Source organism: Ptychodera flava, unplaced genomic scaffold, assembly GCF_041260155.1.
Source record: "Ptychodera flava strain L36383 unplaced genomic scaffold, AS_Pfla_20210202 Scaffold_109__1_contigs__length_247351_pilon, whole genome shotgun sequence".
In the NCBI taxonomy this organism is placed as follows: domain Eukaryota; kingdom Metazoa; phylum Hemichordata; class Enteropneusta; family Ptychoderidae; genus Ptychodera; species Ptychodera flava.
In genome coordinates this window covers 175,681-193,257 of record NW_027248291.1, presented here as the reverse complement: position 1 = coordinate 193,257, position 17,577 = coordinate 175,681, and the positions used below count along the sequence as shown (strand labels likewise).

The following is a 17,577-nucleotide window of genomic DNA, read 5'->3' as shown; positions in this document are numbered from 1 at the left end:
CACATTGATTTGTTTTGTGGCCATTTTTTTCCGATTTTTCATGTCTGGAACCATAACTCAGACATGTATCAAGCAAATTTATTCAAAGTTGGTACAAGGACATTGACTTATTTATGTATGTCGATTGGTTTCACGAGATGGTCCAATATGGCCACATGGTAGCAATTTTGTTATGGTTGTTTCATGTCGAGAGCCATAACTCTGGCAAGTCTCAACTGATCTTATTCAAAGTTGGTACATGTACATTGACTTACGTCATACATATACGTGTTGAGTTTTGAAACAGTAAGATCAAATATTGCTGCATGGCGGTGATTTTGTTACAATTTTCAAATGTACAGAGCCATAATCAGACATATTTCCACCAGTATCATTCGAAGTTGGTACAAGGACATTGACCTACGAGTATTTCATACATATGCTCGTCAATTTGTTTCACGTCATGTAGCAGTAACATGTCAATTATTGAAGTTTTGTAAGTAGGCTGATATGTCAAGAAATATGTACTGCATCAATTCAAGAAACTTTATACAGATGATAACTGATGTTAAGCTCACATTGCTTTAACATTGAAAAAGACATTTATCAGTGTCATTTTAATTAATTTGTAATTGCATAAGTAATGAACTTTCCTAATTAGGGTGATATAGCCATAAATTAATACAACGTCAAATGTGATGAAAATTGATACAGATGTTGATCTCATAGTGTTGTAAATACTGCATCAAACTTTATGAAATATGGTACCAGTGATAATCTGTCAAGTGTTAGAATTGTGTGCACAAATGTTTTGCACATCCTGTTGATTAATTCCTTGTTGACTCATTTTCTGAACTTTAGGATGGTGGCCTAGATTGGTTTTATGTTTTCATCACCATGGAACTCATTCTTGGCCATTGAGCGTCATCTGTATCAAAGTATTTTTATCACAGACCTAATTAATGAAGAGGACTCTATCCTCTCCGAGGACATGTAATCAAAGCACCCATTAACAAGTGGGGACTGTGTCATCAACGATGACTTGTTTTCATGTAAACCGTAGGATGTGTAAACTTCATCTCCCATCTCCCTCCCTCCTTCTCCCCTAACACTCCACTAGTTCTGTATTGACAAGTCTGAATCTGTGAAGCAGCATGGCCATACTGTAGCTTTGGAATGAAAGTTGATACAGTGTAAACATAGTCTGGAAAGTGTCCAGCACTTGTTTCAAATGCAAAAACTAGGGTTAGTTTTGATTTTGAAATGAAAGTGAAATACTAGGTGTACTTGTGGGATCAAGTTGATGTACAACATGGGTGTGCATTTGCAGTAGAAAGACGTATTGATGCCAGATTGATACCATAACCCCATGACCCTTGTACCCCTATTTGTCAGTTATAGATTTACCCAAAGTATTGATAAGGATAGGGACGCACCAATAAATGATGCTTTATTGGGTAATGTCATCTTCTTTTGCCATTATTGGTCATGTGATTACCATGGTGCCATCGCCGTAGATACGTGTTGTGTAACATGTCAGGCCACCCACATTTCAAATATTAATTTGTTGGTCTGTTATGTGATTTTCCCATTAGTCAGCACAACAGGATAATGCATGGTTTCACCATGTGATAAAAATAAATTACCACCATAGGCCACACTTCTGTATACATTTACATACCATATGCGTGTGCAATGCTGAACTATGAGAAGAGCGCCCTCACTGTTGACAGTATGCAATTTGTCGATCAAGAGACTGACAGCAGCATAATGTCGGTAATGAAGAAATAGATATCTTGAGATTCTGATTGACAATAGAACAGACACCAACTTTTTCTCAAAGTGGTAATGCAATACTATTAACCCTTTTCTTGCCAGACAGTAATAACTGTATCACTTCCCCATCAGCCAAGTCAGTAAAAAGCGGTATTGTGCCAAAACATGACGTATTCTCACCCACTCTCTGTTATAGCATCTTTTGTCCCAAAAAAAATCAAGTTTACAGTATTATGTTTTCAACAGCCTTCAAATGTACAGTATTATGTTTTCAACAGCCTTCAAATGTACAGTATTATGTTAAAATACATCATATGGAATATGCTGTGTTTCATTAATTTTAACCATCTTGACCTGGTGGTGAAATATGAAAGATCTCTCTTATTTTTCGACTGTAGCTATACCAGTGCATACTAAATATGATATGATTGGCTTACAGAATACTACACACTTCCTCAGCTCTGTATTTGCTCAGGCTTATTAGCCTCTCCTACCTGTACAGTTTCAACTTAGTGTTTCCCAGCTCAGGTCAGGTCAGCTGGTGTAGCCGTGGCCTTGTTTTGCCATACATTGGCCACATAAGCTGGCTTACCTACCTAGGCCGTGAATGATGTATGATGTAGCAGTGGAGATGAGAGATTATATATGTATAAGCTGAGTAGTGAACAAGGGCAGTGACTCTCCACCTGAATACTTCCCCATATTTTGGCTGCTTACTTAATCGAACAATTTAAACATTCACACTTTTTTACCTGAGGTTGGTTTTGGCACCCCAGATTAAAGAATTTTTCCTCAGGAGGGACACTTTGGAAAATGACAGTTATTATAATTGAATCTTTATTTTGTATTGACAGGCATTATCCCACTACAAAGTTCACAGCTGTAGCTGATACTCCAGAGAATCTTCGACTAAAGAAACAGTCTGCAATTATCAGCAATGTAAGTCAAAAACTACATTTATCATTATTGTCAAGAAACTAGACACTCTGCTTGATAATCAGTTGTTGTGACTTTAATTAACTGAATCAACACCTTATTGGCTTCACATTTTTTCATACACTTTCAATAATTCGGCCTAGTTTTAATAGCACTGATCGCAAATGACGTCACTGTTCTCTCTCATTAATATGCATAAATAAACATTTATCCTCATTTTCCGCGTAAACGACGAAAATGAAACCTGCGAGTGTTAGAAAGGCTATTTAACGTCACACTTATTCGTATGAATTGATGACTGAGACTACAAGCTGCAACAACAGCCGCGCACACAACGACAAAATTTGTCTGAATTTAAGCATATGTGTCCGAAAGTCGCGCGCGTGCAGCTATATTTAGTAACAAACCCGAAATCGCGATCAGCGCTATTAAGGTAGGATGTGCATCAAGGACAGATATTCAAACTGTCAAATTTTTAAAATTATTTTCTGTACTGATAACCATTTTGCTTCACATTTTCCATATCTAGATCTGTAAGACATTTCTGGACAGATTTGTATCAATGTTGATACGAGGACATAACCCTTATGCACATTGATTTGTTTTGCAATGTGATACAAAGTGGCTGCCCTCTATTTGCAATGTTAATTTTTCACATCTACAGCTATGTATAAGACATGCCTGGACCAATTTGTTACACAGTTAGTACATGGACATAAACTATGTCATATATATATGCACATCTACTTGTTTTGCGAGACAATCCAATATGGTCACCATGGGGCAATTTTATGTAGAAAATGGAATATTTGATCGATAACATTATGTGTTTACCTCGGTGTGATTTCATTATTGATACAGTATTATTTCAACTGTACTTTGTGTGATTGTGTTGCGTTATTTCAGGTGAAATACCACCAGGAGTTTGAGGAATCCAAGGGTAAAATGATGTCAGTGGCTGATGACCCAGAAACTCTGAGGATTAAAAAGAATACACAAATCCAGAGCCAGGCACAATATCACGGACATCAAAACATGAGAGATACCATGGAAGCAAGAAGACCAATGGGAGAAGAAGATGGAGTCCGACAACCCAGACAGATAGGTAATTTATGCATTCCATAGAAGTGTTTTATCTTCATTTTGGGCTAGTGACTGCCATATTTGGTAAAAAATAAATGATACATGTTGTCATTTGCCATATATGGTAGTTATTCTTTACCATATATGGTAATACTGAATGATAAACTATATACCATATTTGGTAAAAATTGAATTATACATGTTGTCATCATTTACCATATATGGTAGTTATTATTTACCATATATGGCAATACTGAAAGTATAGGATTACACTCGGATTAAATGAATAATTCTTTCTAATATATTTATACATAAGAAGTTAGAGACAGGAAACGTATAATCAAATCTCTAGCATTCCAATTATCTTTTCATTGACATTCCAAACATGAAATGCTCTGTATAAGGGCAAAAATAACCGACTTTTGAAATTATTTTGCCTGATGCTTGTATTATGTTTTTCTAACTGAACTTTGATGACAACTCAATGATTTTTTCACTAGAGCAATAAATGTTGCCGGGCTTTGTAAATCATTTTTCCAAGGATTTATCAGAGAAATGTCACTTCAATGTTCAGATTGTTTCAAACTCTTCTTCTTAGACTGGAAGGCTGGAGGGCTTCACAAACACCCACTGTCTTGAGTTGGAAAAGCGCCCTCAAGCCTTCTATTTTCAAAGTCCTTCATTAAAGGGCCAGAAACTTACTTTTGATGATTTTTTTTGACTAGCTTTGTTTCCTGCGTTAAAGGGACATAAGCTGTAACTTGTGGCAAGTTTTCAGTATTGTGCTTCTGTATATCAACTACGGTGTCTGACCCTAATCCGTTTGTCGTGCTGAAATTTCGAGTATTCTTTTTGTCAAGAAAGTTTGTAAGTGTGTAGTGATCATTGTTTATTGTTTACAAATGAATTCTCGTCCGGACTTGAATACAATTTTCAACAATAACAATTAAGATTATACTCATATAGGTTGTGTTGATATGCTAAATACTTGGCATTAAATTATAGTCTAGGGATTCAATGCAGAAAGTGTAGGGAAACCACAAAACAAAAGTTCTGAAAAATAACCAAAAGATACAGCTTATGGAGCTTTAATTTTAAGTTCTTGTTTACTACCAGAGGTATGTTCAAACAACTGCAATTTGTATTGTCAACACATTGTCTGTATGTATGCAATATCCAATGTTATTGATGACAAATGAATTTTCAATCCAGACTAGAATACGGGTGATGACGTCAGTTTTCCTTCATTAATATGCAAAAATAAATAATTGTCCACATTTTCCACAAGAATGCCGAAAACAAAACCTGTCAGTGTTACAATGGCTACTAAAAGTCAAACTAATTCATGGCTCAGCCTACAGGCTGTACCAATAGCCGCGCACGCAAAAAATAAAATTTGTCCGAATTTCAAGCAGTAGGTGTCGGATGTTACGGGTGTGCAGCTATATTTAGAAGCAAACCTGAAATCGCAATCAGCGTTTTTCACTTGTCAACAATAATGTTGCGTATAATACACAGTTTGTTGTGTGTAGATGTCTAATTGTTTACATTGCAGCTTATGGTAGGGAGAAGAAAAAGAAGAAAATGTTGTTTGTAGAACAAAGACAAAGAAAACATTTTCAAATGTTGCTGTTATTGCCCCTTTAATTATTTATATATTATTATTTACTGTAATTATCATGAATGTGCATTTCACGTAATATGAAGTCACTTTTTCCTGATATATTGCAACTAACATCGTAAGACTTTGCAAATGATGTAGAATCTGTTAAGGCATTTCTTTCTATATCTACAGCCTGTTTGAAGCATACACATTCTTCTCTGTCTTGTCTATCTTGTCTATTGTGCAAGACTTGCCCACGAGTCAAATTTCATGACCCCCTCTGACCTTAAATCTTAGTATAGTTGATAGTGCATGGTCTTCAAAATTTATGATTTTCGGCGTGAGTGGATGCAAAATATTGTTAAAATCAAAGAGGTTACTGTGCTGTGTTGGGCAGCCGGCCCATGGCACACATGGCTTTCTGTTACACAGTGTTCAATCATACAGACAGATGTTTACCTTAAGGTAATATGCACCTCGAAAGTGAAAGACTTAAACTTTTGCTCTAACTTTCCTCAAGGAATCTTTCAATCATTCTCTTTCAAAATCAAGAATAAAAATAGGGGGTCACCGTGCAAATTTTGGTACTAGAGAAACAAATAACCCAAGATTTACCGATATTAGAAATTCAAAATGGCCGCCATCCCTGTTTTAACTCTATGGCGAAAAATAAAAATTTTCGAATTTCAAAAAACTAAGCCAGTGAAAAGTTTTCTTTCACCAAGAGCTTTAAAATGAACCCCCACATGTGGTATATCAGAAGAGAATTGTAAAAGTTTGAGAGTCCAAATGTCTGTCCCCGAGGTGGGTTCTACCTTAATAGATACCTGGATGTGAGGTCAAGTAGGGGTCACGAAAATGATCAAATTTGCATTTACTATACGACTCTATGACACTGCTCTTTATGCTGTAAAGAATATAGTGCATTGTGGCCATGCTGTGCGAAACAGACCATTATCCACCAGTCAGTTTATGATCTGGTGGGAATATCAATTTGAAAGAATAATTATTTCTGTGTCATACATCTCCATAGAATTGATCATGAAATGACTTTACAATATATTAACCCTTTGCACCCTGACCTCCTGGTGACCTATGACATCATACGGACATTTTTTCCGAGCCGGGTTCAAAGGGTTAAGTAAACAACAGCACCTCTGTACCACAATGCAGTGTACATTCAACATGGCAAATTGTATCCTATAATATTTTCAAATGTAAATTTATCGTACTAAACAAAGAGCTTCTTTCTCTCTTTTTCCCCTGTCCCATTCTCTCTCTCACTCTTGCTTTGATTTTATTTTTGCTGATGCATATCGCGTACATCGTTTGATGTACGTCACTCGCAAACCGCACCGGTACTTGGTAAGGACTTTTTCAATCTCTACAAGCATGCTATTGTCGCTAACACGCATGCAGTCTAACCGAGTCAAATGTAAAATAACCAGATGGCATGTGACTGTCACTTGACTATCATGTGTCAGCCATGTGACCAGGCCATACCTTACATGTATATGGTTATACAGATGGCAGTCTTTTAAAGACTTGTTATTAATCAGTCAAACCTAATTATTACTGAGCAGTGATTATTGTTTGCCCATAAAATGGCAGTTTCCGTGTTTTTATCGTTACATTTGATTCTGAGGTTACAATCTGATCGGCAAAGTTTCTGGTATTCCCACCTTCCCATGTGGGACAGCATTCTTGAATTTCTTCAGAACTAAAACACAGCATGTTGATGTGGTACTTTCAGAGTATCTTTGTTGGATTGAAGTCGGGATTTTCAAGTTGTGTTAACTGCATCACCAAGGATTGTTATACCCTTTCACCCCCACGTGCCTATGTATGGATGCAACCATTCTATTGAACACAATGGGAATATAGCATTGTCTGGAGGTGAAAGGGGTTAGACAGCCCTGTGATAGCACTAACAGTCGTTCTCTACCAATGGGTGCAAACAGTTCTTTGGTTGTTTGTCATTTACTAAGGTCTAAATTGATGAATCGTTTGTATAATTTGCTGATTAACTCTTAACAGATGGTGTTGGTGATCACACTTGCATGCAGATATTTTTTGTTGACATTTTACAACTCTCCATAAATCGTTTAGAATGTTGTTGTAATGGTTATTGGACCTGTTTTCTTGGTTTCAGTTCTATGCCTTTCTTTTGTATTGTATAGTAGTAAGACCGCTTTCAATGTCGTAACTTTAATTTTGGTTTGCATCAAGGCATGAATATTGAAGCTTTTTTTTTGTTTATGTATATTGTAAATATTTTCTGTCTCACTACAGAACGCTTTCAACCCTATTTTCTAGTACACTGACCCAACATTCTTTTGGAAACAAAGTGCCTATTCCAAAGTCATGGTTCAGAAGGTCACTTACTTTGCACCAGATTTCAAATTGTTCATTTTACAGTGGATCGCGTTTGCATGTACCATGTCGCGTGTTTGTATGTCCGGTTTACAGAGAAGCCAGCATGGTTTTTGTGTGCTCTCACAGCACCTGCATTTCTCTGAGCTGTGTTCTTAAGTGTAATCAGTGCAAAAGAGGGAGTTCATATTAGCCGTGAACCTCATCAGTCGTTGTTTCTGTCATGTGGTTTAATTCTGTCAATGGGAGCCATCAGTGTTGATGATGTCGTCGTGAACCACTGCTTTGGATATCTTCATCACATGCTGTACAGCTCGTTAGCAATGACAAGTTACACTGTCTCATCCAAGGGTCTTGATACTCGCAGAAAATCCACTCACTTGGATTTGACTGGCGCTTTGCAGGCCGCTAATGTTGTTTGTTGCTGTTTGTTTTCTCCAATAGTACGACCTCCACCTGACCCTGTAGAAGAGTATGACCCCATCAAAGATTTAGAATCAGGTCAGTAGTCGTGGCCACTGAGTAAACAAGGTCACATATGACTGTTTACAAAATAAAAACGCAATATCAAGAGATGTAGCTGTAGAGAAATTGTTGTGGTGTTAAATGTTTTGCTGTAAAGCAAGTGCTGTGCCAAATAAGCTTACGCTATTTGCTTTTTTTAGAGAGAGAGAGAAGATGAGATTACTGCCTGTTTTGCTTTGATACAATTTGTCATTTTGAATAGCTTTTCCAAAGTTCATTGACTTAGATTTGGGACTGAAATGTCCTTGTATATGCCAAGACTGAAGGTATAACTGGACACTTGCCCCAATCCACTTCAACGGAGACTGGCCTAGAGGGTCCACTTGTAGTATTATTATCATTGAGAACACATTAGGACCATCTAGGATACACTGTATATGACCATTAGCAGCATACGCTGTCCAATAATATTCAATCACATTGTTTGATAGATACATGAATTTACGTGTTTTGAACAATAATGGACACTGATGAATATTATACAACTTGTGTATCATATTGTTTTGTATCATATGATATGGTATCATATCTTATCATATCATATCATAAAGTATGGTATGGTATGGTAGTGTTGTTGTTAGCGCCTGTACCCTGCTAAATGTCACCAGGGTTCCCCAGACATGTTCCTATGCTTCCCCTCGGTATGTTCAAGCAATCCTATCAGAGGACAGCAGAAATGGTAACAAGGTTTTCACACCTCTTACCTGTCTCACCTATTACATTAGAAAAAAACAGTTTATGGCATGGTATGGTATTATATTGTATCATATTGTGTAGTGTGACTTGTGTGCTGTCCCAGCCAGGCAGCAGTTATATCTAACTTCAAATCAATCTTTAATCATCCTAGTGAGTAGACCCCCTCAGAAGATTGGTTCTATTGACAACTACAACCCACTTGGAGACGGAGACTCTTACAGATCATCAACCAAGGTAAGATAAAACACCCCTCTCGCAAATATCAAGTGGTTTAACCCAATAAAGTACCAGGTTGCACTTGGAGTGGACTTGCCTAATGAGTGAAAATATGTAGGGGTGATTTTGAAGGGAATAGCAAGTTTGATGGAGTGATGTTTTCCGTGATAATTAATTCATTCTTACAGTGAACAACCTGAAAAAAGTTTAGGTTGTATAAGTTTTATATTGTGTAGGATGAGTCAAACACTGCTTCCAATTCAATATTAAACACTGTCAAATTGTTTCTTCAATCTAGGTTGTCATTTATTATGATGGAATCCTTCATTCATCTTTCTACCATTTTTTCTTTCCCATCTTCTTTCTGTCTGTCTTTCCATCTGTCTGTCTGTCTGTCCGTCTGTCTGTCTCTCTCACTACCATTGTCCTTTTACCCATTCTTCTATCGCCTTTATCACTCTCTATCTGTCACCATGACAACCGTATCTGCACTTCAGTTTCAACTCTCTTCATCCGGCAGACCTCCATCATACAAAGTAAGACATCACGACACTTTGCTAGCCATGCAAGGTTGTTTGTCATTGGTCAGCAAATTTCCCCAGTGCATTCTGGGAATGTGACTCTTCCACTTTAGACCATCTCAGACAAAAGTTGTGATAAACTCTTTACTTATGTGTGATGAATCACACTAAAAGAGATCTTTCATATTAGTTGTGCAGTTTGTAATCTCTGGATTCGCAAGAGTTGGACTTCCCAGAATGCATTGGGTATCGTACCTGCCATAATTGTCTTCTAATGCTATGCCGCATTATTTTACTAAAAGCATGTTTGTGGCGTGACAAATACCAGTACCAAATCCATAAATCTAGATTGTAAAATGTTGCAACGTTCTTATATCAAATTGCAAACTGGAGACATTAGTACATGTTGATCCCAGTACCTTGGTTGGTTGAGGGTTGAAAGGTCTAGTGCCTCGGTTGCTGGAAGGTCGAAGGTCATCCAGTGACTTGGATGGCTGCAGAGTAAAAAGATTATTTATAATGTACCTTTGGTGCTATAAGGTCAAAAGTCACTCATGGCATTGATTGCAGGGTCAAGCCTGGTCAACACAACAAATGCATTTGACGGGTACTTCAGGTTGAGATTTTCTGTCAGTTCCACATTTCTGTTTCTGTTTAGCTTCTCAGTCAGAATTGCCAGAAAGTTTATTGCTGGTTTCAGTATCATGGGCTGATGTTTGTTAGAGTTCATTGACCCAAAGAGAAAGAAAAAAGATGATCAAATATTTTTGGAGAGAAATGGAATCCACATAATTTATCATGGAAAATTCATTCCTCTGTCCCTTATTTAAAATAATTACTTTTAGATGTGACTTCAATCAGCTAATATCTCGGTGTATCAACAGCTTGATAACCGCTATCATTGTTGCTGGAACATTATATAAAATTGGGAATCGCATTTTAAGGTTTCAAAGTTGTGCCACATCCACTGTCATTTTTTTTGCCGATGAGCCTCTTCTCCAGCATGGCTTTGCCGTCGGTGATAACGGAAATAAGACCGCGCCAGCGTCGGTTTAATTAATGGTGTTAATTTTAAAGGGACTGTGTGTGTAGCTGTTCTGTCTGTGCAAAACTTTCCAAGGCCACTCTCAGTGTCAAATGTCAGTAGGTGCGAACACGGTCATGGTTTTTGATGGTAAACCGGTGCCATTGTCAAGGTTGTCAGGCAAAGTTAGACTAGACTCGGTGAACAGTGTGCAGACTATTAACATTGTTGTATCACGTGGTAAGTATGACACACAGGTAAGTACGGTCAGGGGTACTGGCTGATGCACAGACTTGATTTGATGACACTGTGCCAAGGATTCTTGTTGGAATCTGAATAATTATTGCAGGCAGCCAAATCTGTGCTGTCTCTGTCCTCTTACAAGGGCTGCAGTAGCATCCCTACTGACTTCCAGACTATGAAACTGTGACAATTGTGTTGGCATATCAGCTGTGCTTGCTAAAGTCGATAGAGGGCGCCCCTCCATAGAGAGCACCCTACTCCAATGTACCGCTTCTGATAATCAGTACATAATTTAGTTTGTCAGAGATGATGTGATGATAGATCTAGCATATTGCTACCTGTCTGTGTAGGGCAAAGATATGATAAACCATTGTGCAGTGTGTTGAGGGTTAAATTATCAGTTATGGTCTTCTCAGTGGATTGATTGAGATTATATTTGGAAATCAACCCAATCAAACTGCCTGTGAAGGCAGTGTGATTAAAACACACAAAAGAGTGAATTATATGTAGTTTGATTTCAACGCTATGAGCAACTTGGCATTTTAGTGTGGGAATATGACATAAATTGAATAGCTAGTAAAACGGGGTCTGCACTCTAACACGTATTCCATTTGTAACAAGCAGTTAATATGTTGTGTTTTGTGCTGTTTGTTTGAACTTCATAGTGAACACTTTTAGTATCTTGAAGTTTATTCTGTCCCCTCTCTTCACAACCTTACCCTCCCTGTGTGTCAATTGGTTTGATCTAGTGAACATTGGAATGCAATGGTCAATACTATGTCATGTGACATTGATGTAAAACTGTAGTATTGTCTTGTTGTTGGAATGATGTCATAGTAATGGAATAGATAGGTATTGTGTTGTTGCAGTGATTCTAAGCAATGGTGTTTGTTTGTTAGTTGTAACTATTTATTTCCTCCTAAAAGTATTCTTATTATCAGAGATTAGGTCCATTATTCAGCAGGTCAAATGGCCTTTGTCCATCTCTCAATCCCTTTCCGGTAGTTTCCTTTTTCAAACATAAACAAAAAAAATATGGCTCACCAAGTGTATATCACCAATTGTTTGTTGTCCCACAGTGAATTCCAATCTTAGCCTTAAATTGCTAGTAGCTGTAACTCTTGATGATTTCCCCACTATTTTGTTTTTAATGTCAACTACAGTTTCTTGTTCCACTCCCAAAGCACTCTGAAATACACAGTATTCATCTTGTCAACTCAGCCTGTACGTGTGTAAACTGCATTGTTATTGTTGACGGGTGAATTCTGGTCCAGACTAGAATTCAAATTTAAACAGTAACAGTGCATTTTACATGACATATAGATGCTATGTTGACATGTTAAATATTAAACCTTCCAACATTCTCCCTGGAGTAGAACATGAACTTGCAGTTGACGTACAAAAGTTACTGCTACTAGCCCTCTCTAAGTTCCTCAAGAATGCCAACGTTACTTTAACCATGTTTTTAAACTGAATTGATAATTCAGTCTTTGTTCAAAAAACCACAACTGATTTTCTTTCTGCTTGAGGAGTGAATCATGTGAATTTGTCTTGTCATCTGTATTCTACAGAAATTATATTTTTGTATTAATGGTACATTTGTGGATGTAACACCATTTTGACATTGGCAGTGACTGTGTTTTATTATGTGTTGTAGGAGCCTGCGGTAATTCAGCCACACCCACAGTCACAGCCATCGTACAATCCTCCACCACAGCAGCAATATAGACCACAGTCCTTTGAGACACCTCAGCCGTACCGCCCACCAGGGGCCCACCAACCAACCTATCCCATGCCGCAGGTGCATGCTCCCCGGTCACCGCCGGCCTACCAACCAGCTCCCCAGCCGCAGTATGAACCAGAGCCACCCAGGCCTTCCAGGGTAAGCATTTGCACTTCAGTACAATGATCTTTTGACATCACAGGAAAATGCGAGTATATTACATACAGTGCATTTCACATTGGTACCACAACTTGGCGTATGAAACGGACACATTGCATGTACGAAAACAAATGACTAGCTTAGGTATCACGACACATTTCAAAGTCACCGACTCATTGATTAATTACAGTAAACCAGCATGGGGCAGCTCTGTCTGGACTGATACCTAATGAATTGATGTCACTTGATCTACAATGTAGCTGTTTTTACAGAAAAACAGTTACATTGAAATCAAATGTAATTAACTGATCATTTCTCAGTCCAGACAGAGCGGCTCCATGCTGGTTTACTGTAATTTATCAATTTGTTGCGGTTACTTTGAAATGTGTCCGTGATACCCAAGCTAATCCTGTTTTGTACGTGGATTGTGTCCGTCTCATACACTGAGTTGTGGCACTGATGTGAAATGCACTGTAGAATGGCAGAGAAAAACAGTGTGTTCAATGTTAGTCGGATAACAAGCAAAGTGTCTGGCTACAGACTTACTTTGGAAAACTTCAAAAGTTTGAAAACTTTTCTCATCCATGAATTTCGATTACACCGAAAGAAAAAGTCACCTCTGGTTCTAAGCATAACTGAAGGTACAGTGCACGTTACCATGGTGAGCTCACAGAAATAGAGTAGATTCGAGAACAGATACAACAGGCTTTTTGAACATGGAAAATGAGCTTTAGGCTTATTCCAAATATCATAATGTCTAGGAGCATGACAACAAGGGGTGTTATCATCCAACGAAGCCCGTCTTGGTGATCTGTTTACACCAATATGCTGTCAATGAACTATGGTGCAATATGGTTGGTTCAAACATTAATCCTGTTAGAGCACAAACCATCAACCCCTTCAACATCTGTAGTTGTAGTTGGAGATGACTGAGCAGATGTATGCAACTAAAAAATTTCAGTCTAGAATTTGAATATGCATCAGTTCCTCTTACTGTGTAGACTGAAAGAGCAGTCGCTTGAGGGCGCTCTGTAGCGTAAATAGGGGCGGATCTTTCAGTCTACTCGCTATGCCACCACTAATGAAAGTTCACACAGTTTGAAAAGTTCTGAACACCTGTTTAGAAAAGTTTCTTTTTTGTATTTGAGGGAATATGTTACAGAATATTTGATGCAAACTTTACTCTGCAATGTTGACAGGGTTTGTGTTTCCGCGCCATGTACGACTACACCGCCGCCGACGATGACGAAGTCACATTCTTGGAAACCGATATTCTGATCAACTGCGAAAAAATTGACGATGGGTGGATGCAAGGCACCAATGAGAGAACAGGAGAGACTGGTATGCTGCCCTCAAACTATGTGGAGCCCGTTTGAGCCTCTTCCTTTGTTTTTACTCGAATTTTGAAATGTCTTCACATGAATTAGGTATTTTTTTCTTGCAAGTTAAAAAATCTAGCTTCCAAAAGATCAAAAAGTGTAGAAATATGGACAGCGATTTTCATATTTGTGTCAAAATATTATGTATCTTTCCTTTGAAATTAATACACTTACTACATATTAACTAATGATTACGCTTAATCTCGAAAATCAATTGTAAATCTATACTAGCATGTGTACAAACCACGCCATGATATGCAAATGAGGAGAACTGTGTATTCATTTGCATACCATCAAAAGATGACATCATAGCATTATGGTATTCATTTGCATACCATCATGTGATGACATAGCATTGTGATCAATATTTGCATATGTTAAGATAACAATTAAATAGGAATATTTTAATAATTAGCTTGAACAAATTTCATCAATGACTTCAAGTTCTTCCAACTTTGGAAAAAGGAACTCTTGTACACATCTGTTGTAATTTTGCTTTTATATGTTAGGAAAAAAAGGACTGAATCTTTTGACAGAGGTATAATCAAATTTGAGATTTGTACAGTTTTTGTAGTGTTGGAAAATTTTCTTTCAGTCTAAATTGAACATATCATTACAAGCACAGAATCTATCCTTAATGTTAGCAGAAACTCTACCAATGTTCTGATGAATAAAGATCGGGCACTATGATCAAATATCGTAATCACCATACAATTCAAGGGAGAGCAATTTACCCTTCTCATGCACAAACATTCAAATCATGGATTTCAGTTACAGTGCCGTGTGCAAAAGAAAATTGCATAAATTTGAATTCCGTAAATGTTATGGAAACAACCAATCAGATTCAGGTGCAGGTGCTCTTACAAACACTATGTTCAAACAGTTGTCCTTTTGTCTTTGATAGTGCCAGTAAGAGGCATGTCATCAGTAAAAACCTCTGATCAACTGAGACTGCGTAAGAAAACTACAGAAATTTCATCAGATGTGGAATTTTTTTTTCATATGTGACCATTGTACATGTGTCCGTTACAACTATAAGTGATTTTGATGATAGCTCATGAACAAGTATTGTTTACATTATTTTCTGTTATCATGTATGTAGCAGTCATCATATGCTTTGAAGACACAACCAAACCATATCTAGGCTGCTATTCATTGCTTTAGAATAAGTAACTATTAAAATGTTTTTACTTTTAAGGGGAAATATCTTGCCCTCTTCTCGCATTACCTTCAAGATCCTTTCGGAAACAGTGCTTTTCTTTGTAACTGCTTTGTCAAAATAAATGACCAGTGCTATTAATTATGCAAACAGCATGGGAAAGACATTTTAGAATTTGAATCCATGCTTTGCTACATTTCAGTTAAAGTAAACTTGCTCATTTTAGTGTTTTGTTTTTTGCGGCTGGGAGAACACTCAGATATATCTTTCGTTGCTTTGGTATGTGCTAGAAATTGTTTTAGTAGTAGTTTTGCCCTCTGACGTTAATAGAAGGCTCAATTTAGAAGGGTTAGATAGATAGCGTAGGGACAGACAAGAGTTCTCTGAAAGTGAACAAACAGTTGGATATCTCTGTATCACAGTTAGAAGCAAACTTGAAAGTGACAAAAAGTGATGAAATAAAATCATGCCATATTTCTCAAATATACACCTTCTTAAAAAATGGTTAGTGTCATAAAATTTAAAGATATTTAATGGTTTGTAACCACAACATACATATTTTGCTAGCTATTTTCCACACAGCACAATATAGTTATGCCAGCTTAACAGGATGTTTGCCAAATTTGGCTAGGATAGGTTGCAATTTCCACCCTAGCGAAGAAACTTTGTAGATATGTAGATGCGTAGGTTTCTAATCTGACAGCTTAGAAGTCTTCTATACTTAACTAGTATCGTCTACATACTTACCATATGAGATCATTTTGCTTGAAAATGCTGTACAGTTATACCATGACACTTAATTCTCAAATATCACTTTTTTATGCAAAAAGGATACAAGTGAAAAAAAATCTAGTTTCAACTCTCAGCTTAAGGCGTCTTTTGATGTAACATAGAAAATATTTTTTTTCAACTGAAAAGTTGCATTGTTGGTCATCATATCGTAGTTTGTGTCAGTGTGACATTGTCTACGGACATTTTCATCTTTACGGATCTCTCAAACCAAACCGGTGATTTTGTTTTGAAATGCCACCAGGCTGCAATTATACTTTACATCATCTATGCCTGTTGCTCCTCATAACATTTAAGTTACTGCACTTTGTCTGTAATTCTAGTATCTTTGAAAATTTTATTGTTACGAGACAGACCAGCCAAATTTACATTCAGTGCACACAGCAGTTTAACCCTCTGAGTGGCAAAGTCAATTTTTGTCGCCTGTATAAAATATTACCCAGTGAATTTTTTTCAAAGTTTTCCCAAAAATTTTGATCAAAAACTGCAGCCAATGAAAAGTGATGTCCATTCAATCCAAAATTATGAAAAAAATACAGAAAAAATAATAAAAATTGGTAAAATGTAACTCTAAAATTTGGGAGGGAAAAAATTACAGCACTCAAAGGGTTAAGAGTAACTCTGTAAAGACCAATATTATTTTCTTTCAACACATTCATTTTAATCAGAGCAAGTTTCCATCAGTTGAGTGTGATGTCATTACAGAGACATTGCATCATGGGGATATACACTTGTTGCCGTGATGATCAAAGGGTCAAAGTTCAAACCGACCATTTCTACCGGTAGGTCATAATCGTAGCAGTTCAATTTATAATCTTCATAATGCACAGACACAGAGATCAAAAGTTTCACCAAATGAACAAAGGCCTACCACCAAAGTTGCTGTAAACATCATAGAAAAATTTGAATGCAATTCAAAAAGTGTAAAATTAATCACATTATCAACACATCTCACAGCTTTTGAAGGAATATGACCGATTCAGCAATTACAGAAAGCATAATTTCAGTTGTACTTTTTTCAGTGTAAACTCATTAGAACAAAACCATTAGTGGTAAGGTTTACAAATAAAATCTCAGATCTAAGATACAAAGTGGAATTCATTTATAGAACCATTATTTACCAGTATTGTGTAAGATGGGGGATTTAGAAAACCTCACAATATTTGTATCAAATGCAATTGGAAAAATTTGTTTGATGTGTAAGGGTCTTGTAGAGACAGCTACTGCTGTGTTGGCAACCTGTCACGGGATAACAAAAATATCCTTCACTCGTAAGACTTAGTAAACCTCTGTCTGGTATAATATATTTGTATGTGAGACTGATAAGACCCTGAACTATCAGAGAGCTGAGGTCACTTGATGTGAATGAAATGGAGACAGAAATTCAACCCAG

At 37.1% G+C, this 17,577-nt stretch overlaps 1 protein-coding gene across 6 annotated transcripts in view; it reads left to right on the top strand.

Moving 5' to 3' along the window:
* Positions 1–14,555, top strand: part of LOC139126629 (LIM and SH3 domain protein 1-like) — a 52,728-nt gene extending 38,173 nt beyond the window's left edge. The window contains exons 3-9 of one of the 6 annotated variants that reach the window (XM_070692684.1): positions 2,610–2,694; positions 3,598–3,796; positions 8,195–8,251; positions 9,123–9,205; positions 9,685–9,723; positions 12,633–12,857; positions 14,057–14,411. In XM_070692684.1, the coding sequence (XP_070548785.1) occupies positions 2,610–2,694; positions 3,598–3,796; positions 8,195–8,251; positions 9,123–9,205; positions 9,685–9,723; positions 12,633–12,857; positions 14,057–14,233 (865 nt within the window). In that variant the 3' untranslated portion in view covers positions 14,234–14,411. Of the gene's footprint in view, positions 1–2,609; positions 2,695–3,597; positions 3,797–8,194; positions 8,252–9,122; positions 9,206–9,684; positions 9,724–12,632; positions 12,858–14,056 lie in introns of all 6 variants that reach the window. The other 5 variants (XM_070692685.1, XM_070692686.1, XM_070692687.1 and 2 more) reach the window with 5 other exon arrangements.
* The last annotated feature ends 3,022 nt before the right edge of the window (positions 14,556–17,577 follow it).